The sequence below is a fragment of the Choloepus didactylus genome, chromosome 3 (assembly GCF_015220235.1).
Source record: "Choloepus didactylus isolate mChoDid1 chromosome 3, mChoDid1.pri, whole genome shotgun sequence".
In the NCBI taxonomy this organism is placed as follows: Eukaryota; Metazoa; Chordata; class Mammalia; order Pilosa; family Megalonychidae; genus Choloepus; species Choloepus didactylus.
Window position 1 is genome coordinate 115,773,568 of NC_051309.1, and position 25,861 is coordinate 115,799,428.

The following is a 25,861-nucleotide window of genomic DNA, read 5'->3' on the forward strand; positions in this document are numbered from 1 at the left end:
AACAATGAAATTCACTGAATCCATTGACTCTTCCTTTCACGAAAGATTTCTCTGTATCATGCAATGTTGATATACTTTACGTACAGTAGAACTTCTTTCAAAGTTGGAGTCAATCCTCTCAAACCCTGCTGCTGCTTTATCATCTAAGTTTATGTAACATTCTAAATACTTTGTTGTCATTTCAACAATGTTCATAGCATCTTCACCAGGAGTAGATTCCATTTCAAGAAACTACTTTTTGGCTCATTCATAAGAAACAACTCATCCATTCAAGCTTCATGAGATTGCAGCAATTCAGTCGTATCTTCAGACTGCACTTCTAATTCTAGTTCTCTTGCTGTTTTCACCATATCTGCAGTTACTTCCTCCACAGAGGTCTTGAACCTGTCAAAGTCATCATCCATAAGGGTTGGAATTAACTTCTTCCAAACCCATTAATGTTGATATTTTGACCTCCCCCTATGAAATAAAAATGTTCTTAATGACATTGAGAATGGTAAATCCTTTCCAGAAGGTTTTCAATTTGCTTTTCCAGATCCATCATAGGAATAACTATCTATTGTAGCTATAACCTTACAAAATGTATTTCTTAAATAACAAGCCTTGAGAGTCACAATGACTCCCTGATCCATGGACTGCAGAATGGATTATGTTAGTAGGCATGAAAACCACATTAATCTCATTGTACATCTCCATCATAGCTCTTGGGTGACCAGGTACATTGTCAATGAGCAGTAATATTTTGAAAGAAAATCTTTTTTTCTGAGCAGTAGGTCTCAATAGTGGGCTTAAAATATTCAGTAAACCATGTAAATAGATGAGCTGGGCCATGAGGGCTTTTTGTTCAATTTATGTAGCACAGGCCAAGTAGATTCAGCATAATTCTTAGGATTTTCACAATGGTAAATGAGCACTGGCTTTCACTTAAAGTTACCAGCTGCATTAGCCCCTAACAAGAGAGTCAGCCTGTCCTTTGAAGTTTTGAAGCTAAGCATTGACTTCTCCTCTTCAGCTAGAAAGCTAGACGGCGTCTTCTTCTACACTGAAAATCTGTTGTTTAATGTAGCCACCTTCATCAATTATAGCATGGTGTAGGCATTCAAATATTTATTTTCCTTTCATTTTCAATGGCTACCTCCTCACACTATGATTGTCAATGTTTCATTTTTGTTTTTTTGTTCCCCTCAACACAGAGAATTTTATTAACTGCACTGTGCTTTTGCTTTGTATTAAAATCTGTTTAGAACAGTTTCACTAACCGGAATCTTCCACCTTAACATCATGTTCTGCCTCAGGATGTTGCTCAGCCCAAGGCTGGGCATCTGTCTTTCAGCAGCCAGAAGGCCCAGCCAGATATTACTGCATTACAATATTTATAGCTATAAACATTTGGGTGCATTTAAAGGACCACTTCCTTCAAAAAAACACATTTCCCAAAAGAGGACACAGACCACAAATTCTTCATCATGGAAAAACAAAAATAGCCTCTTATCCTTCCCCTTCCCAACTCCCTACTCTAATCTAGTTCCAGAAGGGTAGTATGAAAAAGCAATTTATAAAATAAGTCCTAGCTTGGATGGGTGAGAACCATAGAAACAAGTTATTGAGCTGGTGGGTGCTGATTTCATAATGAGCCCAAAGTCGAGGAGCGGGGTTAAGAAAACAGGGAGAGACAGATGGGTCAGTTAACAAGAAGACAGACAAGATATGGCTGCTGATGGCAGAAGTGGGCTTAAGGAGGAGAAGTCAGTGCTTCTCATTTACAGGTAAAATACAAGTCCATTAAGTCAGCAAATATAACTTTAAAGTTAAATGGGTAAATTATGTTTTTTAATGTTGTTTTGTTTTAATAAAATGATGGCAGTGATATCAATATCTTTTACTTTGCTCACATATTTATCTTACATACAAATTTGTACTATGTCATTTTACTCTAAGATGACCATACTATTCATTTCCTAAACGAATGTACAAAATCTCTGGAAACAGCTGAAGTCAAGTTGGAAAAGAACTGGGCTTGATGTTATAATATCTGTGTTCTAATTCCAGTCCTACTCCATACTGTATATGTGACTTGAGTTTCATTTGTAAAATAAATAATAATGCCTACTTCACAAAACTGTTTATGATCAGTTAATGCAAAAGATGTTTTATAAAAATGGAAAATGTGACGCAAATTCAATGCTGTATTTTTATCAGTCACCATGATATATCTAGGTGCAAACTGCTGATTTTTAATCCTGATTTCCAGCAATCTAACCCAAAAATGATAGTATGGGTAGTGAAAAGTCAAGAACACTATATGTAAATTGTTACATCAAAAACTGGCTGGTGATCTCTGTAAATACAATGGTGGCCCTTGCTCCAAAAATTCTAGTTTCCCTTTTAATCAAGGATAGAAATTAATAAAAACAAGAAGCCCTAGAATTGTTCTTTAATGTAGATCATCTTTTTTCAACAAGCTTCTCTTCTTTAGCATAGCATTTTAACACTCAAAGGCAATTACCAGAACTTTTGTGAGTATGACTGGCGAAATAAATATAAGTGGCTTTCATCATCTGTTTGATGTTTTAACAAGGTATTAAGCTACTGGCCAACTGAAATGAATGTCCAATTTCTAAACTCTTTACAGTATTCTGAAACAGATGTTAACATTTTACTTTGTTGTTCCTTAATATTTGTCTTTTGAATCAACTGCAAGCTTCTTCTGGTATAAATATTTTCTTTCATGCCTGAGCTCTTTGATCACTATTTTTCCTGGCTAATGTTTCACATTTTGCTCTTTGATACTTTCTGGCAAGACCTTTTGGGTCTAAGACTTCAAAATAAGCCAGACCAAATGATAACCAAAGACCAATTCTATCCAAGCATTTTAAATTCAAGTGTAGTTCTTCAAACTGCTTCATGCATTTTATGCAAAATCACCTCCTTTGTTCTGTTCATCACTAAAACCTACAGCACCTTGAGGTGGAGGTTGAAAACTTAAAGTACTTTTTGTTTATATTATGTTTTTGGAGTTCTCTCTCACGTGAATCGATTTAGACCAAAGGAAGCAGTAGCAGCAATCATGTTTACTACAGCTCCTTAGAAGTCACTTCAAAAGGCAACTGCCATATGACAAAGATGCTAGAGCTTTACTATGAACTTACTCTCATTAAATTCAAAAGGGGTTTTTCAACAAATGAAAAATTGTACAGCATCTTTACAAACTATCGTTTTCATGCTTGTGAAAAGAATTATTCAATACTTTTGACCACAAGTTTTTGACAGGCAAACTAAGACTATAAATGTATCTACTTTGGTAAGTAGGCCATCAAAACAGAAGAATTTTCCACTAAACAATGGGCTTCTTGAGGGCAGGAACTTATCTATTTTTGGATATCCAGCACCCAGAACAGAAGATACTCCATAAATGTATTCTCAGTAAATAAAGGAAGGAATGAATAAACAATTTATTTAAAGCCTAAGATTATTAGCTTTGCCCTAGCCAATGAAAATTTTTTACAAGAAACCTATACTCTAACTTACAAAGATAAAAGGTTATTTATAAATAAGGGTTTTCTTTCCATTTTTGCTTTTTTTTTTGTTTTTCACTTCTAATTAAGTTTTTAAGCAATGTTCTGCTTCAGAAAAATACTGCATGACTCCATGTCCCAATTCCAGTAATTGTGATAGAATTGATTATAGAAAGTCCAAAGAGCGAAACACAAATGGACACTATTAAAAGTAACCAGATAACAATTTTCAAAATATGATTGAGGGCCCTAGATTAGACAATAGTATTGTATCAATGTTAATTTCCTGGTTTTGATAATTGTACTGAGGTTATATAAGAAAATTCCTTATATGGGGAAAAAAATTGAAGTATGTAGGAGTTAACAGGCCATGATATGTGCTCATTACTCTTAAATGATTCAACAAAAATTATATTTATACCTACATACATACACACAGTCACAGAGAAAAAATAGATAAAGCAAATGTAGCAGATATTAACATTTGGGGAGTCTGGGTCAAGGGTATTTAGGAATTCTTTGTACTATATTTTAAAATTTTTTCATCTAAAATTATGCCAAAATTAAACACTAAGAAATAAATTATATTATTAAAATGTTTAAAGGCAATGAATATAACACAAAAATCTATATCAAAACCATTCATTTGAATATAGGATGAAATAAACTTCTATTCCTTTCTTGTAGGTCAAAGTACATCTGGAATTCCATATCAGAAATGATCAGATGAATCTCTCCAAAGTTAAACACAAACTTTCAGGTATGGAATTTATCCTCATTACCTCTGATATCCACTGGGCCTCAACTGAAGTCTTAAATTATAATTGAATCTTGGAGAACAGGGAATTTAACTTAGAAACATTAAATGGAAAACAATGTGAGCGTGATCTTTCTCAGATTCTGAGTGCACACACATGAGAATCTGGTCAGCCTTCTTGCCTTATCTAATGCTGAATGAAATACAATTAATTAATTGTAATTAATTAACCATAATAAAGGGAAGGTCAATAATTTGTTAGCCTATATGCCAATTAAATGAAGGATCAATATCAGGGATCTTTAGGATGCCAGGAAAAACTTACGTTTACTCTTTCAAAAAGCACATGCAAAATTAGTTGTATTAATAAAGAAAAGCTGTTTTTAGTGTCAAAAATAACTTACTAATAACTAACAAAAATATACACTTTATCAAAGATTACAAAGTTTAAGACAAGACTAAGAATAAAAGAAAACATTCTTACCCTATTGGGAAATCAACATCATCACCATGAGCAGTCATGTGATAAAGTCCAAATTTAGCCAATTTAATATGCCCCTACAATAATAAAGGAGAAAAATCATTATGAAATATTTTAATATTACTGGAAAGGGAAATTATCATTACATATTTTAAAAGTAAGAAAACATTTATATAAGTAGATACATTAAGAAATTACATTTAATTTACTGTAATTTATCACAAACTATCTGCCAATGTTTAAATTCTGCTCTATACTTAATAAATGTGTGTGTATGTATCTCAGAATGACAAAAAATTTTTGTTATTTATATTACTCACAGCTTCTTGACAAAGAAAAAGAGCAAAATGTTCTCATTTTTCTTGAATCTTTGGTTAGAATGTTTTGTAGTAACTTTAACAAAAGATTTTTTCTTTCAAGGAGTTGCAAGTTCATTCATAATAGTATAATTTAACCCTGACATGGGAGTTCTTAACTTGAAAAGGAACAGTTTCACAAGATTTTGGTGACTCTGCTAGATTTCCAAAAACTTTTGGTATTGTTTGAGAATAACCATAATTATCACATATGTGAGATTCTTAATAAAAGGCAAATATAAATTTTATAAGTCGTTTAAATATTCCTCTTTTAGATGATTAAGGCATTTCTAAAAACTAATCAATTTAAAAATAGGTTTGTTTGTTTTCTTCCCAAGACCTTTATTTTCAGCACTGCAAAACATTAACCATTTAAAATAATTTAGATTAGCTATGGCAATGATACTCTATTGCCATGAATCAGAAAATAGTGAGCATAATTTTCTCTTTTGTGATGTTTAATATCATAAGGTAACTGTAATGAAAGCCTGGAAGAGAAGTGGAGAAAAAGGACAGTCCTACTGATTCAAGAAGAATGAAATTATGATTATTCTTGAAAGTAAACCACATTGTTACTCATAATTCTCTTAGAAGGGATGACTTGCTTCTTATTAATCCCTCATAAGCCTTCCAGGTAGAGAGGCATCACTCCAGTAGAAAAGAAAGCTAGGTATTAGCAGCTGGTTAATAAAGAAGATAAATAGAAGGAAGAAAAAGTATAAAGAGGAGAAAACACAATGAAATCACCATTATAAGAATAATATTCTACATAAGAAGAAAGAGAAGTTTTTTAAAAATGAAGTCAAATTTTAAAGACAGGTTAGGAAAAAAGTTTTTTTTAAAAAAAACAAAATATGAAGTTAGAAGTCTTGTAAAAAAAAAGAGTAATGTGAAAGACATGGATTTATATAATTTAAAGATTCTTGTTTGTGTTTTTTCTAACAACCACAATACAATATCACTTACACAGACTCTTTTCATTATGAAGATTCTTAAAACATTTTATTATTGTATGGTCCTCCTGATTAATTAAGTGGGCCTTACTTCATAGCTTCCAACCTCAATAATGAACAAACATTAATTTATTATATTATTTGACAATTACCTTTCGGTCCAAAAGGATATTATGAGGAGACAGTGCACGATGTACTATACCATGTTTGTTCATATACTGCAAGCCCTGAAGTACCTCAAATGCTATGCACAAAACTTTTGAAAAGCTACAAAGAAAACAAAAAGTCACAGATCAATTACAAATCAGATATAGAACCTGTTCTAAGGAATGAGATGAGGCCTAGTGATAAAATTCAAAGTTATATTTTTCTTGCTCCTCCTCTAATCAGAGAAAATACAATCTATATATTTGCTTGTACATATTTTGGATTTTCTGATTATAACAGAATTGAGCTACACTTTTCCTAAAGGCTACTTTAATAGCAGCATTTCTTGTTTCCAGAGGGGAACTTTAATTTTGATGGTATATTATTTATAGAAGGGCGCAGTTAACCTTCTACGGTTTGGCTTTGCCAAATTATCAGGAAAGTTTCAGATATACGGCAGAACTAAGTCAATGCAAACCATTCACTCTTCTTAAGACAAAATATCTAAGCCCCTGAAAAACAGCTGTGACGCATTTTACGGTAGATAGACATAAGCTTAATTTCCACATCTACTTACAAAACAACCTACAGTAAATTTTTTGATTTATCAAACATTTCTCTTCAGTTCATGTCCTGCCCTCTCTAAGCCATCCTCTGTATAATGGCCCAATTTTTCTTTCTCTATCTTCTTTCTCCTGCTAATTTTTTAAAAATCAAAAATCACTCATGTAGGAAATTAGAAATATACAGAAAGGTGGGGGAGCTCATTCATACCCAACTTCCCAAAACCAACAAAATTAACATTTTGGTATAGAAGTCTTTTCTATTTTTTTGACATTTTAAATTACATTTTTAAAATCTTAATATCTGCAGGTAACCACTAGAAGTAATTTTTTTAAGAGGTATAAATAAAAAACCAATAGTGGAGATCAAATGGAATCGTAAAAAATAAACTCAATCCAAAAGCAGGCAGAATAAAAGGAAAAAAAGAACAAAAAAGAGATGGGATAAATAGAAAATAACTAATAAATTTTAATCCAGGTGTATCAATAATTATCTTAAATGCAAATCATCTAAACTCAGCAATTAAAAGTCAAGGATTGCCATATTGGATAAGAAGTAAGACTCAAGTACAGTCAGTCTACAAGAAACCCACAATAAATAAAAGATACAGGTTAAAAGTAAAAGGTGGGAAAAACAAATCACTGATTCCATGCGCTTGGTCAGGGAAGGGATTAACTACAAAAGAATACGATGAAATTTGCAAAGGCAGTGATGGAACTGTATTCTTGATTTTGGTGATGATTACACAATTGTGTCAAACTCACAGAACTGTACACTATAAAGGGTACATTAAGGTATCTAAATTACACCTCAACAAACCTGATTTAAAAACAAAAAGTCAGCAGTTGAATAAAAGAATAATAACAATACATTCAACATGACCCTTTCTTCTAAATTAAAATCATAAGAATCAGAGGTGAAAAACTAATAAGTATCTCTTTTTCCCCTCTCATCCAAGTCTGACTTTCCAGACGTAATAACCCTTAGCAGTTTCTGTTTACAATTCTTTTGGTGTTTAGACTTTTATTTAATATAATTAACTCTTCACTATGTAAGATGATAAAATTAATATACTTTTACAACTTGTGATTTTCATTAAATATTTGCATAATTCAATTTTATAATGGACAAAAGAAATCTGTGTTTCTTTCTTGAAGGCAAAACAAACAAGCAAATAGATAATATGGGATGTAGTGATTACATGCGAAGGAGAGAAATAGGGAAGAGAGAGTATGGAGCAGCTGGTTGCTGTTTTATATATAGTGTAGTCAGGAAGGCCTCACAAAGAAGGTGACATTTGAGCAGAAACCTAAAGGTAGTGAGACATGCAGTTCTCTGGGATTCAAGAAAAGGGCACAGCAAGTCCTGAACTTGGAGAATGCTCAGCAGTTCAAGAAAGTACAAGGAGGTCACTGTGCCTGCAGTGGAGTCAGCAAAAGGGAAGACAGTGGGAAATGAGGTCAGAGAGATTATAAAGTGCTAGATTATTCAAGGCCAGTTAGGCTATTTAGGCCATTGTAATGCTTTTGCTTTTACTTTGAAAGTGAAGGGCAGTTAATGGCACATTGCTGTACTACAATTAGTAAATAGTCACTTCAGAACTAAGCCAAAAAGGAAATATAAATCTAAGTCCATAAACCCCTAGCTCTCAAGAGAAAATGCCTAAGACATGAGGATTTAATGGATACTATAATTTTGTAACTATAATTCTATTTGTGAAGGCTATCAGTCACCATCATTTTTTACATCTCATATTATTCTTTTCCTGTATTTGTTTTATTTGGCTAGATATCACTTTGAGAAAATTTTTCATAAAGGAGCACAAGAAGAAAATATTCTAAAATATGGTATATCTTAAAATATCTTATTCTTAACCTTAAACTTGGAAAACTTGGAAAGAATTACTCTGTTGTTTCATAGTGTTCCGAGAAGTCTAGTTTTGTTGTAAATATCCATTATTCTTTACCTGGGCTTTTAGAATTCTGTTTTATTTTATCCGTATAGTTCTAAAATTTCAGCCCAATAAATCCAGATGTGGGATTTTTGCACATCTGTACTAGCCAGCATGAGGTGTGCCCTTTTAACCTGAAATTCACATTTTCCATCAACACTAAGAAAAGTTGATTTCTGTTATGTCTTTGATTATTTTCTTTTCTCTAGTGTATCTTTTAATGGAAACTCTTAGTGGGCAGATGTAAATTGGATCTATTCTCCCAATCAACTTCTTATTTTACTTCCTGTGAACATGGTTTTAGCCCTATCTATTCTGTTATCTATTCTATTATTTAATTTCCAGGAGCTCTCTTCTGTTATCTATTCCTTTTCAATAAATCTTGTTCTTTGGTTATAGACAAGTTACTCTTTTGAGTCTCTCTGAGGATAGTTATTAGAATTCTTTTAATTCAGGAAATAAAAAAAGAATGTTATCTTCATTTCTTCTGTGGTGAGTTGTTTTTTTCCATGACATCTTTCTTTCTCTCAAACTACATTTTTTTCTCAAAGGTATGATAATCCCTAGTTGACAGTCATATTTTAAAATTAAGCAATAAAGTACTATTTTCCATAAAGTGTCTAAAAAGAAACTATACTATTTATAAAGAATGCTATTTAAACTGACCTGCAAACAATGCTTCTTTAGCAAATAGCTTCTCCCATATTAAAATGCCAGTCTTGAGCAAGTAGTGTATGTATGAAACAGGAACAATTTGAAACGTAAACAGAATGGAATCTGTTTTCATAAGCATTCTCAAAAAATAAACCAACTGCATTAAAACAAATTTCATTTGTAACCTATTAGTAGTTACAGAGGTAAGGATTTTCTGTAGAAGTAAAATTACACTGCTAAATATGTATACATAAAAGAACACAACCCTAACCCAACCCCCTCTAAAAACAAAGAAAAACTTTCCTTGGGGTTGATTAACAAATAAAACTTAAGGATCTAGTTTTCTGAGTTCCTTTGACCCTACAAGTCAACTTTAAAGTAATCTCTTTTGTCCTTTTTCTCCCCCCTCCTCCTCCTCTCCCTCCTCCCCCTCTTCCCCCTCCAGCCTCTTCCCCCTCCTCCCCCCTCCTCCCCCTTCCCCCTCTTCCCCCTCCTCCTCCCCCTGCCTCCCTCTCTCCCTCCCATCCTCTCTCTCTCTCTCTCTGACACACACACAAGCATTTAATCAATTCTTAAAAGCTGATGCCATATTCAGCTATGACACTAGAGGGCCTCAGCAGCACACTACTTCAATACAGATGTCTTAGGAAATTAAAACCAAACCTTCAAAGTGATTTTTCCATTAAACCAGTTCTCAAACAGCTGAACACAGAAGACGGCATATTCTGCTTTCTATACTGTGTTTTGCTAACTAATTGTAAGATACGATAGGAAAACACGTCAAAGCATATTCTTGTTAAAAATAACTGATAGCATATGAACACAGGTCATTTTTTAAAATTCAAACAAATAAAGTTTGAAACTCATGACATACTCTTTCTTAGCTATTATGTGAGACTACAAGCTATTACTTGAATTACAGTTGATGGACACAGTCAGTACTCTTTAGTTTAAATAGACAGTAAATCAGATCTGGTTTTCTGACCTTTTAGACTCTTGGCATTTAATTTTAAAATTTCTTTAAAATATAAGGTGCAAAGGAGAAGAAAAAGATAATGTTATTTTCTGTAATTAGGGGAAGGAGGAATTAGTGTTTACGGGATTTTGTTTACATGTTTGTTCTAAAGTTGAGTTCTTTAATACTGCAAAGGACTTAGATCACGGAATCATTTTTTAAAATTTTGAAGAGGCTAATGCAATTATAAGGTAACAGGAAACCAAAAAAAAAAAAAAAAAAACAAAAAAAAGAAGTCAAGTGTCCTGTAATAGTTAGCATGTTGCAGTTTACTTGAACAGGGACTCTAAAATGAATTTAGAATTAAGAGAATAGGATTCATTCCAGATGTTGGCAGAGAACAACAAGCCTTTATCTTATATAATTCCCAAGTCAGAATCTTGTTGATAAAGAAACCCATCACCAACATAAAAAATATAAATCAGACTTGAAGTCAGAAAATATCCTCCCCCTTCTGAAATTTTCAGTTACCGTTGTTACTTAAGAGACTTGGAGGGTAGCATTTACTCTGTCACCATTGTTACAACACTCTGAAAAATTTAATGAGCATGAGAATCCCTTGCGATTCTAAAAACATAGATATGGCCAAAACATGGCTTCTAAATAATATGACTTACAATTTCTAATTAGGCAAGATGATATTTTAAGATACTTTAATTTATTTAAATATATTAATTGAGTGGCTATTAGGTGCTTGATACTACTCAGGCCCAATGGATAACAACAGGAAGAATCAGTTTCCATAATCAAGAGAGACGGATTTATAAACAGATAATTTCAACACAAGAGATGACGACAGCAGATGACAATTAGATAGGCTTTTCACATTGGTAAAAGCAAGACATATCTACAAAAATCATAAATCTTGGGGAAGTAAGATGAAAGCGAAAAGAGAAAAAAAAACAAAAAAACACCACTACCACCTCTACCACCACCACCACCAGCAACTGTTGATAGATTCCAGGCACGAATCAACTCAGTTGCATTTGGATTTTGAGTATGGTTTAATGAGTTTTCAAACATATACAGCCAGTAAAATCCCAAGTATATTTAGTTTAGCCCTTTCCAGATGTATTTTAAAGAAAATTTATCCTGTGTTTCTGATTCATTATCTCTAAACCATCTGTAGCTGTTTATCTTAGCTGGTTAAAACATAATAATGAGGCCAAGATTATGGATTTAATAACTTTATGCATTGTTTGGATTTACATGTTCATAACCACAGCCAATGTCTAAATACAGGTAGTTTGTCACAATAGGACATTGATCAACCTCTGATAGCTTTAGCTGCAACATCCAGATTTTCAAGTACAGTCCCCTACGCTTCTGTTTCTCATTTCTAAGGATCTGTTCTTTATAATCTTACCAAGTCCCTGTGACCTCCAGAGTTTCTTTGAGCCTCCTCTGTTCTCTCAGATAATCAGTCCCTTCTTGGCATCCTTTGTTTCCTATTTATTTTAGATCCTGTGTTCTATCATTTCTGGTTATTTTTGTTTTTTTGTTTTTTGTTTTTTTCTTTTTTGCCAGGATCCATGAGTTTCTCATCCTATCTGGTGAACTCATAAATCTAGATCTAGGGTCACTTAACCTATGAATTCTCTTCATAATTTCTATTGTTCTACCCTCTGGTACCCCCTTTCCTGTATTCTGACAGTACATAGTTGCAGAGCTTATTAATTTTGTGGTAATTATTTCTCTATAGGTTTGTCTCTCCCACTGCAACATGAGGCAAGTACTAGCTCATTCAACTTTGACTCCCTATGCCTATCATAGTGCCTGTAAAGTAGGTTTTCAATAACTATGTATTAAATGATAGATGTTCAATAAATGCATGAAATGATATCACTTGATGATGCAAGACAGTGCAGATAAGTAGAATAACTTCTTTTCCACTAATGAAATAACAGCTCAAAAGAGTAGAACATAATACTAGTGGATCAATAGTGCCAGCTTCATTTATAAGAGTGTCTAATCCTTCAGTCAGTCAAGAAAATGCAAATAGTTCAAGTGCACACACTAACTGTCCACAAAAAGTACCCATTTGCTGCAAATATACCTCTCTTTCTGATCTTTCCTTTCTTTATCAAAAGATTCAGGACTGAACAAGGGTACAGTGGGTAACAGGAAAATCTTGTGAATATCTGGCTAAAACTGTGAATTAGACTAAGTTGTTCAAGAGATTACTACTGGGCTTAAATAATCAGTTTTTCAGGCATTTGCAATATTTCCATAAAGACATGTTATTCAGATTGCAAGAAATCAAGACCAAAAAAGAGTAGGAAGGGACAGGGTTGCTGAGATAGACTTGGAAGTCATTCATGTATAGGTGGTAACTAAAACCACACATGATATTTCCTCAGATCCATGATCCATAATATTTCTAAGGGCCATTCCACAAGCCCAAATACCCATACTGTCAACAAACCAAGGGAGGAAACACACTTCTGGGTTTTATGAATTCAAGATGTTCTTTCACCTTATAAAACCTGATCATACCCTCAGAAATTCTCCTGTTAGTCTAAAGCTTTCTTTGCTTGGTATCAGCCCGAGGTAAAATGTTAAAGGAGAGAAAACACAAATGAAATATAGTTAGCTACTGTATGACTTAAGAAATGGAGAGGAGAAATAAAATACTAATGACTAATGTTTAGATAATAACAAATGTGTAATCCTGTATTATCTTTAACACAAATTCTCCTTTAATAACCTGAAAACAAAAGAGGTCAGCTAGTAGATAATGTTTAAGGATTTGCTGATACATAATTCCGGAATTTAAAGAGCTCATCCAGTGATGAGCTGATGTCTTTGAAATTCTTAATTTGCCAATTATCACTTACTAAATTTTGATATTTTATTTAAAAATATCAATATTTAACAGAGCACTCTTTTCTAAAAGGAAAAAAATTCTAATTAAGGATTTTAGATTTAAAAAAGGAAATAACTCATTTCAATATTGGGCACACATGTTTTACCTTGAGAGGCTACCCATCCATGCTAAACTTGAGTTGATTTGCCTTAAATTCAGATGTTTTGAATTGAAGTTGCATTGATTAATAGCTATTTAAACATTACCTAGTAGTAGCTCTAAGAAAAATCAGCCCATCTGTCTCTAAGTTGAGAGACTGGGCATAATAATTTATAACTGAGCTCTCACTCCAAAATAAACAAATTTGAAAGCTATAAAGCTGGAATGTAGTTAATTCTCAATGGGATACAATTAATCAGGAAATTAACTTTCAAACTTGAATACTAGATAACTTTCCTTTCTCAGCAGAAAATTAATTTGATAAGATCAAAATACATATGGAAAGCATAGTCTACTGATCTGAGGTTCAGACATGAAGCCAGAAGGTTCTGTCACTGATTTGCTATGCTTGGGGAGTGTTTCAATGTTACCCTGCCTCAGTTTGCAAATTTATAAAGGGGGAACAGTAACACTACACATAGGCTAGATGGCCTCACATAGAATCCTAATCATCTTGAAAGAAAAACAAAACAAACAAAAAGTTTGATTTCCAAAAACCCCAGGGTTTTTATAAAATTATACTATTTTGTTACATTATATCTATATGCTGTAAATTAACAAAGATTGCAAACGGCTCTCCAATTATTTCCCTGGCACAATAAAATCAGCAGAACAGTTTCTGCTTTCTCTATGAAAATAAAATTTGGTAAACATAATTGTAGGATCCCAGGGTGAGCTGTGTATTTTTGCCCTAACCATTTTTTCTTCTCAAAAAAAAAAAAAAAACAAACACACCAGAAACACTTCTTTCACCATAGTCACCGATACTGGCAGTGCAAACACATGGGCTAATAATCCCACTTCCCGTACTCTGGCAACATTTGGAATGACACAGGCTGTAACTTTTCTCTAAGATAGAACCTATAAAGGTATATGTTTGATCAGATCTGTACCCTACCTTATTCCAAAAGATTTTTTATTCAATTTAAATCTATTTAAATTCATTTATTTATTGCTGTATGAACAAAAGAGAAACAAATTTCTATTATGGTTCAGAATTTTGATTCGAGACCAATTCACATCTTTTAAATGGACCAGTATTTAATATTTTAAATTTCTTTGGGAATTTTTCACCCTATCCCCACCCCATCACAACAAACAATGAATGGGAGAAGGCCTGCATTTTAAATGGAAGACAGCATAGTACCAAAAAAATGTCAAACGGAAGTAAATGTTCAGTTAAATAATGTGTTGCTCTGTTTTATGCAAATTGTAAAAAGAATATTGATGAAAATTCCCTTGTTATGGTATCCATTCAATTTAACAGAAGTTATTTTTAACAAATCCAAAATACCCAAAGTTTGTTCTTTACTTGTACTCCATCTTGTCATGTTTCTATGATAGAAGCAGAGAGAAGGCAAAGCAAGGCAAAATAACATCAATAGATGGGACTCTATCCCTGAACCTAATTTCATTTCCTTCTGTGCTGTGTCCATTTCTATGCTGCGTAGCGTACTGCTCTCCCCCCACTACATGTACACCCTTCCTTCTCTCCCAAGGGTAATTCCTAGAAAGAAGCCATCAACCTGATTTCTGTCGGTAGTGACAACCATTTTTTTTTTCAACAAAGACAATTCTAGGTTACTCAGCTCTCACAGTCTTTGGTTTACAATCAAAAAGTCATTGTTTGCTTAACTTTTAACTAGAGCTAAGTTTATACTGCAGATAGCAAAGATGTTATGAAATATAAGCAAAGTAAATCAATCACACAGATAAAGTATGAGATAAATGTTTGGATTTTAAATCCCAATTATGGGTCTAATTCACTGACTGGTCTATTGTTTCCCACTAAATAATCTGGTATTTCCCTGCCACAGGCATAGGTTAAAGTAATGGTAATGATAAAAATCACTATATCACTACTACTAGGCTAAGTATTATCTCCCTAATAGGCCTATCAGCCTTTTGCAGCATGTAGAATTTTAAACCACAAACTTTGCCAAATGAAAAACTGCATCTGCAGATATGGAGGAAATTCAACTCTAGGCTTCACAAATACATTACAACTATAACATAAAGAGGTAAAAGGGAGTATGAGTAACAGCCAAAAGGAAAGAAAAAAAATACAATGTAAGATAAAGCTCCTGTTAAAAAATCAGATGTTAATCAGGGTGTCTGAGCCTTAACCATAATGAATTTACCACACAAATCAGAAAGGTTATGTATGCTTCACTGCAAAGGAGTCAAACCATAAAATAAAAATTTTTTTCTTGACATGTTCTCAAAAGGAAATGAACTTTGTTTAAAGGGCTGTAAGTAGAATTCAAATACACACTTGAAAGGGTATTTTAATCCATGTGTCTATTTGATTGATGGTTAGCTGATGTAGTGGACTTAATGGTGGCCCCCCAAAAGATATGCCCACATCCTATTCTCTGGAAACTGTGACTGTGACTTTATTTGGAAAAAGGGTATCTGCAGATATAATTAAGTTAAGGATCTTAAGATGAGGAGATCGCCCTGGATTATTTGGGTAGGCCCTAAATCCAGTAGCAAATGCCCTTTCAAGAGACAGATGCAAAGAAAAGAAGACAAACAGAGAGGAGAAGCCATGTGAAAATGGAGGTATACACCAGAGTGATGTCACAAGTCAAAGACGCCAAGAAATGCCAACAGCCACAGAAACTGAAAGTGGCAAGGAAGGATTCTCACCTAGAGCCTCCAGAAGGAGTGTAACCCTGCCAAAACCTTAATTCCAGACTTCTGGTCTCCAGAAATGTGAAATAATAAAGTTATGTGGTTTTAAGCCACCCAGTTTATGATAATTTGTTATAGCAGACATAGGAAACTAATAGTTGGTTATCAAGATGCTCAGGACATCAAAGTGGCTTGTTTTTTTTTTCCACCATGATGTGATTATAACAGAGAAATGCATCTTTCTTATTTTCCTTTAATCATTTTTATTTAGATATAAATTATGTACAATAAAATGCATAAATTTTAAATGTACAGTTAGAAGAGTATTGACAAATATATATACACCTGTAAAACTACAGACACAATCAAGACACAGAACACTTCCATCACCCCTAAAAGGTTATCTTGCTCCCCTTCCCAGTCAATCCACACCTCCTACCCCTGGCTCTAAGCACCCACCATCTTCTTTCTATCACTACAGATAAGAGTTATCTTTTTACGAGTTTCACATAAATGGAATAATGCAGCATTATTTTGTTTCTAGCTTCTGTTACTCAGCATGATGTTCTTGAGATTCAACCATGTTGTCGGCACCACCAGTTCATTCCTTTTTATTGATGAGTAAAATTCCATTGAATGGATATGCCACAATTTGTTTACCCATTCATCTGTCAAAAGACATTTCCTCCATAATATTTTAAGCACAGTATAGTATTTTATCAGGAAAGATGTGGATATATTTAAAATAAATTTCATGAGGAAACAACGAACAACATAGATTTCCAGATATTGAGGGGTCTCACATTCTTAAAACTTATGGGAAAACAAATGAAAACAATGAAAATTCATGATCATAAATTATTAAGAAGGTACATTAAAATTTTAGGATACAGCTTTTGTCTCAGATATATGTAGCAGATTTGGAAATGTCCAGTCATGATCATTTTGAAGGACTTACCTGATTTTAACACTGCTGTAGAGGCAAATGCTATTCTTTTTTGTGGCTTTTCACCAAAGATAAACAGCACTGACAAGTGACATAATATCTAGAGAGTAAAAAAATTAAGTACCAACATAAGCTCCCATAAGAAAGAAAGAAGATACTAGTATCATGTTTAGGTCAAATTACTATTAACCAGATTGCTTGTGGAAGTGAGCTAAATCTTTCTTTGATTTAGATGACCAGAGTAGAGAAAAATCACAATCTCTCTTCTAGGTAATCTGAGAGGAGCTCTTCAGAAAAGTAGGATATCAGTTGTTCTTCCTATAACCACTACTTTTTCATTTTAAGCTACTGCCTGAAAAGCAACCTATATCAAGACTTGTCAATTTAAACAACAGTGCCCTAATCCTATCCTCCAATATTGTTTTATCTGTGGTAAAGAAAAATAGAGTAAGCTCTCTCATTGTTCTCTGACAGGTGTTTTTTACTATTTACCTTTCCAGGTTTATCTCTAACTCTCCTCCCATGAACTCCCTGCCTCTGCCTAACTCATCTCTTTGCTTATTCATGCCTTTCTGCACATGCTGTTTTCTCTGCCCTTCTACCTGGTCCACTTGGTTGATACCTATCCATCCTTTAAGATTCAACACAAGCATGGTTTCCTTAGTAAAATTTTCCTGGATTCTTTTGGAGTCTGAATTATGTATCCCAACAAACACATGTTCTTAATCTTAATCTTTGTTAATATGGGTGTGAACCCATTGTAAATAGGACCTTTTGAAGATGTTTTTAGTTAATTAAGATGTGGCCAACTGAACCAGGGTAGCTCTTAATCCAGATTATAGGAAGTCTTACAAAGATAACATGGAAGTCATAGGAAAGAGAAAGGAGAGGACATCACCATGTGATGGAAGGCAGAAATGCAAGCCAAGGAAGCCTAAGGATTGCCAGCATCCAGCACCAGAATGCTACAGTTCTGGGTGAGAAAGCAGGCCTTGCCGGTATCGTGATTTTTGACCCCTTCTAGTCTCAAAACCATGAGCCAACAAATTCCTGTGTTGCTAAGCCAAAACTAGTTTGTGCTATTTGTGATAAAAGCTCTGACAAACTAGGGCAGTTTTTAGTACTGAGAGTGGGGTGCTGCTACTACAAAAACCTGAAATGTGGAAATGGCTTTCATATTGGGCAAAGGGTAGAGCCTAGAATTTTTGGGTACCTGGTGGAAAAAGCCCAGATTGCCTTAAAGAGACTGTTGGTAGAAATATGGATGTTTAAGATACTTCTGGTGAAGCCTTAGAAGGAAATGATAAATGTCCTATTAGAAACTGGAGAAAAGTTGATCCTTGTTACAAAGTGGCAGAAAACTTGGCAAAATTGTGTTTTGATGTCAGATAGAAGGCAGAACTTGGAAGCAGTGAATTCCCTTAGCTGAGGGAATTCCTAGCTAAGTATGGAAGGTGCAGTCTGGTTTCTCTTTGCTGTTTACAGAAATGAGAGAGGGAAAGAATAAACTTAGAACTGAGCTGTTAAACAGAAAGGAACCAGCAACTGATAATTTTTTAAATTCTCAGCCTATCCAGATAGCATGCTCTGACATCAGGACCAGAAGCAAGTCTAACAGGGCCCTCCCTTAGCTCCCAGGAGGTGCTAGAGAATGTGACTCTGTGCAAGGGATTAGCTGAACAACGTTTTGCTAAAGTGAATGAATAGGCACATGACTCATGGACATAGTCAGCATCTCAGAAATCGGAATTGGAATTATAGTTATCCAGGAAGGATCTGTGGAAAATTCCTTTGTCTGTTGGTATAGATCCCTTGAACTACAAACAAAGCTGACAAAGTTTCTGAGAATTCTATAGCAACAGAAATACTGCCAGCCTGCACTGAAAGGGACAGAAATGGGAGAAATTGAAGGAAGAATGACTTCAAAGACAGAAGTATAGAAGCAGAGGCCTGGACTGAAGAGATCTCCTTGGGTCCAAAAAGAGGAGCTTCCACCCATGCTCCCTTTGTCCAGTGAGAACACACAATTTTCATTTCAGGTTCCATTTCTTGCCTTTACTCCTCAGTTCCTCTTTTAGGAGAGGAAATGTAACTCAGGCCTTTGTCAATCACTTTACCCTGGTCAGAGTGATTGTTCCTAAACTGATCTGATTGATGAAATCTTAGGTCTTATATGAATAAGCATTAAAAACGGCTTGCTCCTTACTGAAAGACTATAACCTGAAAGGATACAAAGTTAGAGTTGCTATGACCATTCTGCCATCATTAGGAATGTTTAACACTTATTGTTTGCATGACCTTGGAATAATATCTTGATTTCTTAGATTCCTCAGAAGAGCCTGTTTTCCTCATATATCAAATGAAAATAATAACAGTAACTTACATCATAAAGCTCCCATAAGAAAGAAAGAAGAAGATCATTGAAGAATGCTTAGGACAATGCCTGGCACAAAGTAAGTGCATTAAAATATTGGCAATTTTATTGTTGTTGTTGTCATTACTATTTTTGTTTAGTCTTTCCCCTTTGAGGTGCATTTATATACTGAACAATTTAGGATAAAGAAATCATTTATACTTTAAATCCATGAAGATATTCGCATTTGTATAAATAATTGGAATAGTTAGATCAGGGGGCTGAGAAGGCCAAGAAGGAATAAGAATTCATGAACCCCATATATATTCCTTCGTAGTATAAGCAGTTTTCAATTCTCCATTCCCACTATCTTACAAGAGAACTCAGTCTGCCATAGTATACCAATATATTTTGCTGATAATGAAACCTGTTGTGCTTTGTCTGCCAAAAAATGAAAGGACTGGGTTCCTTAGTTTCTGGGTTGATAAAGATGCCAGGAAACAAAGAAATCATAAGAGTACAAATAACCAAGAATGGTCCTCTCTCTCAGGGCAAATACCTGTTTTGAGAGAGCAGAGAAAGAGACAGGGCTAATCTTCCTCTTCTTAGCTTGAACAGCTTTTAGATAACTAGATGTATGCCTCATGACATTTCAGAAAAAGGTGATCATCTTCCTTTTATGAACTGATGACATGACCCTCCAGAAATGTCCATCAAAGGCCACATTTTATATGATTCCATTGTACATAAAGGTGAAATGTTGAACATTTCTCCCTCAGATCCAAAACAAGCAAGGGTAACCATTAATATTCTATTTAGCACTTAACTGTAGATCTTTGTCAGTGCAAAAGATCAAGAAAAAAATGAAAGACAAAAAGATTGCTTTTAAAAAGATGATATAAACATATTTCTAGTTGATGATGATACAGTTGTTTATGTAGAAAATCCTCAGGAATCTACAAAAGAACGATTTGAAATAAGTGAATTGAACAAGACCTATAACTCAATTCTAATTCTACCTAAGAGAAATGAAAACACATGCCCACAAGAAAGACTTATAAGAACATTCATAGAAGCTTTAGTCACTGAGGGGGTTTGAAGATGTATGCACCTGTGCCAGTTTGTATACATTTTGTCCCCAGAAAAAGCCATATTCTTTAATGCTTTCTTGTGGGGGCAGACATTATTAGTGTGGATTGGGTTGGAACCTATTGGTTCAGTGTCCATGGAGATGGGACCCACCCAACTGTAGGTGCTAACTCTGACTGGATAATTTCCATGGAGGTGTGGCCCCACCCATTCGGCATGGGCCTTATTTAGTTTACTGGAGCACTATATAAGCTCAGACAGAAGGCGCTCATAGCTAGCTGGAGCTGAGACAGACATTTTAAAGACAGCCGTCAGAAGGTAATGCAGACATTTTGGAGAACGCCATTTTGAAACGCAACCTGGAAGCAAGCAGATGCCAGCCACGTGCCTTCCCAGCTGAGGTTTTCTGGATGCCAATGGCCTTTCTCCAGTGAAGGTACCCTTTGTTGATGGACACTTAAGACTGTAACTGTGTAACCAAATAAACCCCCTTTTATAAAAGCCAATTCATTTCTGGTGTTTTGCATTCTGACAGCATTAGCAAACTAGAACAGTACCCCAGAAAAACATGTTCTTAAAGTTAATCCATTTCTGTGGGTGTGAATGCACTGTCAGTAGGATCTTTTGATGAGGCTACTTCAGTTAAGCTGCAACTACCCTGATTGAGGTGAGTTCTTATAACTGGAGTGAAATTCATAGAGAGAGAGAGCAAGCGAGAGAGAGAGAGAGAGAGACAGAGAGACAGAGAGAGAGAGAGAGAGGGAGCCACAGCAACCCAGAAGAGAAGGAAGAGACAAGGAGATGCCACCATGTGCCTTGTCAGGTGACAGAGGAACAAATCACTGGCAGTCAGCTCCCAAAAGCCACAATCTTTGGGAAGAAAGCATCATCTTGATGATGCCTTGATTTAAACATTTTTCCAGCTTCAAAACCATGAGCAAATAAATTCCCATTGTTTAAGCTGAACCATTTCATGGTATTTGCTTGAGCAGCCTAGGAAACTAAAACAATCATGATATCCAAAATCCTGGAAACAGCCAGATATCAGCAATGAAAAAATGCTAAACAAACTGGTTTATTCATAAAAGGGAATACAACTCAGCAATAAAATGGAATAAGCTTTGACACCTGAAACTACATGGTTGAATCTCAGAAACACTATGCTGAGTGAAAAGCCTTACACAAAAGAATATATTCTGTATGACTCCAATAAGTAAAACTTTGAAATGTATCAAAATAATAAAATGAATTAGTGAAGGGATTTTAGAGGGATATAGAGATGGATAGATAAGTGATAAAGCAAAAGTTAGCAGTGATACACATAGAACCTACAAGTTCACGGTATAATTTTTCAACTTTGCAGTTTGAAAATTTTAATAATAAAATACCATCTAAAAAAAGAAAGAAATTAAGGTGAAATAAAGACATTTTCAGATGACCAAAAGCTGTGAGAATTCATCACCTTCAGACATGAATTAAAGGAAATTTTAAAAGAAGTTCTTAAAGCTGAATGAAAATACCAGAGGGAAATCTGGATCAAAAAAGGGGAATAAAGAACTCAGGAAATGGTAAATACATGGATAAATGCAAAAAACTTTTTCCCTTATATCTCAATGTCTTTAAAGACATTTTTTAAAGCAATAAACAATAACAATGTATTGTGAGTTTATAATATATGCACATAAATATGAATTGTATGAAAACAATACACAAAGAATGGAAGGAGGATAAATAGAAGTGAACTATTATAAGGTTCCTACATTATATGTGAATTGGCATAATTCGAATTCATGTGGAAGGCTGTGATGAATTAAGGATGCATATTGTATTCCCTACTGCACTCAGTAAAAACAAAACAAGAGATAAAGCTAAAAACAAAAGAGACAAAAATAAAATAAAACAAAAGTACAAAGAAAGTTCTGAGTTTTTTGTAATTTGACTCCTATTTAATTAATTACCTACTTAATTATAGATCTTTTACATTTTGATATCTTATCTTTATCAACTCAGTAGTTTCTGCTATTGAAAGATTCCCAATAGAAAATTATACTGATTAATTTCATTACTATTTCTTCTCTCTTTTGTCTTTTACAGGTATAGAACAATACCACAGAACAAAATTCAAAGTGCTTCCCTGCAGTCAGTGGAATTCCCAAGCATAAGTTTCTACCACAGTTTACCCGAAGCTTTCTCAGTTACTGAAATAATTTATTTATTTAAACAGGTAGCAAAATAATGAGTAAATGAAAAATGACTGTAACTGTTGAATAATGAGCCTATTTGTAGATGACTTTTTAAACAGCAAGTTTTTATAGGTGAAAATAATTTCCAATACAGAAGGCACCTGTCAGATCATTCTATTAAAAAAAAAATTTCTTTAAAAAACAATCTTTCAATACTGTATAATTTCTCACCTCACTGGTAAAATTAGAAATTGCAAGCATTTTACCTTCTCTTTCCAATGTATTAAAAACAAGTAAATGGTTATTAAGTTAAACACCTATTACTTTTCATTCCTTTCTAGAATGGCACCATTCATTTAAATAAAAGAATAAAAGGAATATTACCATCCTTTACCAATAACATAACATCTTTTATCAGATATAACACAGTGGTTGCCTATTGGCCACATTCAGCCCATTATGTGTTTTGTTTGGATCACTGTGTTTTTATAAAAAAATTTTAATTACTTGCAACATTTAGAAATTCCAAGATTACACACAGGAATTCAGCTTCTGAGTTCTGAAAATGTGAGATACTGTAATGAGGCCACATTTTCAAAAGGTAACAACTGGGTAGGGCTGAGTAAGGTGATACATCTTTGCAATTTAACCCAGTTCTAGCTCCATACACTTTACTTATTTAAATTACCTGCCTGGACTTAAATGAAGTTCTAATCTTCATTACATATATCTCCTATTTTAAATCGAGTCCCCTCTTCTTACTCTCTTTAGCCCTTACTCTTGTTCTATCTCTCTAGATAGAGTGCATCTAATACTTCAGCAAAAATTTTAATTGAGGAGGTAATTGGCTATAAAAAGGTTGTCTCTAATGAAAAATAAATGATAGGCTAGCATTCAATATCAACCTTGAATCACAAAGTGCCAGCTTGTCTACACAGTTTGTACAAACAATCCGGTTTATGGAACATTCCTGCTTTCTTTCTTGAGTTCTGCAGCTTCAATAACAGTAAGAATCCCAGACTTCCAGGCTCATGTGAACTTCCCTAGTACACAACACTTGGCACATGTTGTCAAAATTTGTTGGTGGAGGAATTAAGCTCCTATACAGTTCTACTGGGAAAGAACTCTGGGAAACTTGTGTCTGTTTCCTCCATAGTTCTCCCCCTGAGCCTTCCCCTTTGTTGATTTTGCACTGTATCCTTTGCTGTAGTAAACCAAAACTCTGAGTATAAGAACTTCTGACTCCTGTGAGTCCCTCTAGTGAAGCACTGAAGCTGGGAGTGGTCTTGGGGACCTCCAGCAGACCAAAATTCCTATCTCATCAGTAACAGTTACTTACTAAGACAAAAGAGAGTACCAAATATCACACTTTTGCTGTAAGTCTAAAAAAATTTTCAAATCCTACTAACCAAAGTGTGCTAGGTAGAATTCTAAGATGGCCTTCAAGATCCTTGTTCCCTGGTGTACATACCTGGTATAATCCTCAGGAATGTGAATATGATGGAATTTACTTCTGTGACCAGGTTATGTAGATGACCTTATTTGTGAAATAAGCCAGTCACAAAGGACAAATATCGTATGATGTCATTTGTATAAAATAATTAGACTGTGCAAATTCAGAGTCAGGAAGTAGAGTGTAGGTTCCCAGGGGCTGGGATGGGAGTGGGGAATGTGGAGTTAATGTTTAATTGGTACAAAGTTTCTGTTTGGGACAATGGAAGAGTTTTGTTAATGGGTGGTGGTTATGATAGCACAATATCAAGGATGTAATTAACATCACTGAATTGTATATCTGAGGGCAGTTAGAAGGGAAAATTTTAGGTTGTATATATGTTACCAGAATAAAAATTTTTAAACCCATAGATCTGTACAACACAAAGAGTGAACAACAATGTAAACTATAGACTATAATTAATAGTGTAATTTTAATAATATTGTTTCATCAATTGTAACAAAGGTACTACATTACTGCAAAATGTTAATAGCAAAAACTATATAGGATTTGGAGTGGGATTATCTAAGTGAGCCTGATCTTAACACATGATTCATTGACATCTGGGTCTAGAGGTCAGAGGCAGAGGTAATGAAGAGAAATTTGAAGTATGAGAGAGATATGATGTAAGGGATATTCTCCATTGCTGCCTTTTGAGATAGAGAAGGGCAAGTAAAAAGGAATTTGGGTGGCCTATAGGGGCTTAGACCAGCCCCTGCTTGATAGCAGTCAAGGAAATGGGGACCTCAGCACTATAATCACAAGGTACTGAATTCTGCTTACAACCTGAATGACCTTGGAAGGAAATTCTTCACCATAACCATAAGGAAGTAATGTAGACTGGCCTGCACCTTAATTTCAGCTTTGTAAGACCCTGAGCAGAGAACCTAGCTGAGCTCTGCCTGAACTTCTGACCTATAGAAGAACTATTAGCTGATAAATGGGTTCTATTTTAAGCTTCTAAATGTGTGGTATTTTGTTATACAGCAATAGAAAACTAATGCACCAATACACATTTACAAGGACATTGATTTACAATATGGGTACTACTACAGTTTGGTGGGTTTGTAGTTTCAATAAATAGTTCTGGATGAAATAGACATGTGTATAAAAAAGAATGAAACTGACCTCTCACTCACACCCTATACAAAAACTAATTCAAACTAGACTTACTGTAAAATGAAAAACAATAACAAGCTTCAAAAACACAACAGGATATCTTCTAATTTCCTTGTAATAGAGAAAGATTTCTTAAATAGATGCACAAAAAACTAACCAAAAAAATTGATGAATTCAATTTCATTAAAGTTAAAAACTTATTTTCACCCACATATGCTAGTAAGACAGTGAAAAGACCTACCACAGACATGGAGATGATATTTGCAATACCTCTATCCAACAAATGACTCATCTTCAGAATACATAAAAGACTCCCACTAATCAATAAGAAAGACAGAATATCCATTTGTTTCAATAATGGGCAAAAGAACTGAACAGGCATATCACAAAAGAGAGTCTCTAGATGGTCAACAAGCATATAAAAATGTGCACAATAACATTAATAATCAGGAAAATGCAAATTAAAACTCCAATGAGATACCATTATACTCCATTGAGAATGGCTAAATTAAATGGCTGACAGTTTCAATTCCTGATGAAGATTTGCAGCAACTGGAACTCTCATGCATTGCCACTGGGAGTGTAAACTGGCACAACCATTTTGGAAAACTGTTATACAGTAGC

At 34.3% G+C, this 25,861-nt stretch overlaps 1 protein-coding gene and 1 long non-coding RNA gene across 7 annotated transcripts in view; one reads left to right on the top strand and one right to left on the bottom strand.

Moving 5' to 3' along the window:
• The window catches only part of TBCK (TBC1 domain containing kinase), a 288,134-nt gene that overhangs the window by 215,656 nt on the left and 46,617 nt on the right, over positions 1-25,861 (bottom strand). For all 6 annotated transcript variants that reach the window (XM_037830400.1, XM_037830399.1, XM_037830401.1 and 3 more), the window contains exons 4-5: positions 6,215-6,329; positions 4,757-4,830 (exon numbers count right to left, since the gene is read on the bottom strand). In XM_037830400.1, coding sequence (XP_037686328.1) covers positions 4,757-4,830; positions 6,215-6,329 — 189 coding nt within the window. The remainder of the gene's footprint in view (positions 1-4,756; positions 4,831-6,214; positions 6,330-25,861) is intronic.
• Positions 1,605-24,479, top strand: LOC119529741. Its single transcript, XR_005215937.1, has 4 exons — positions 1,605-1,766; positions 4,203-4,275; positions 19,326-19,454; positions 22,538-24,479. It is a non-coding gene; the product is annotated as an uncharacterized LOC119529741 (long non-coding RNA).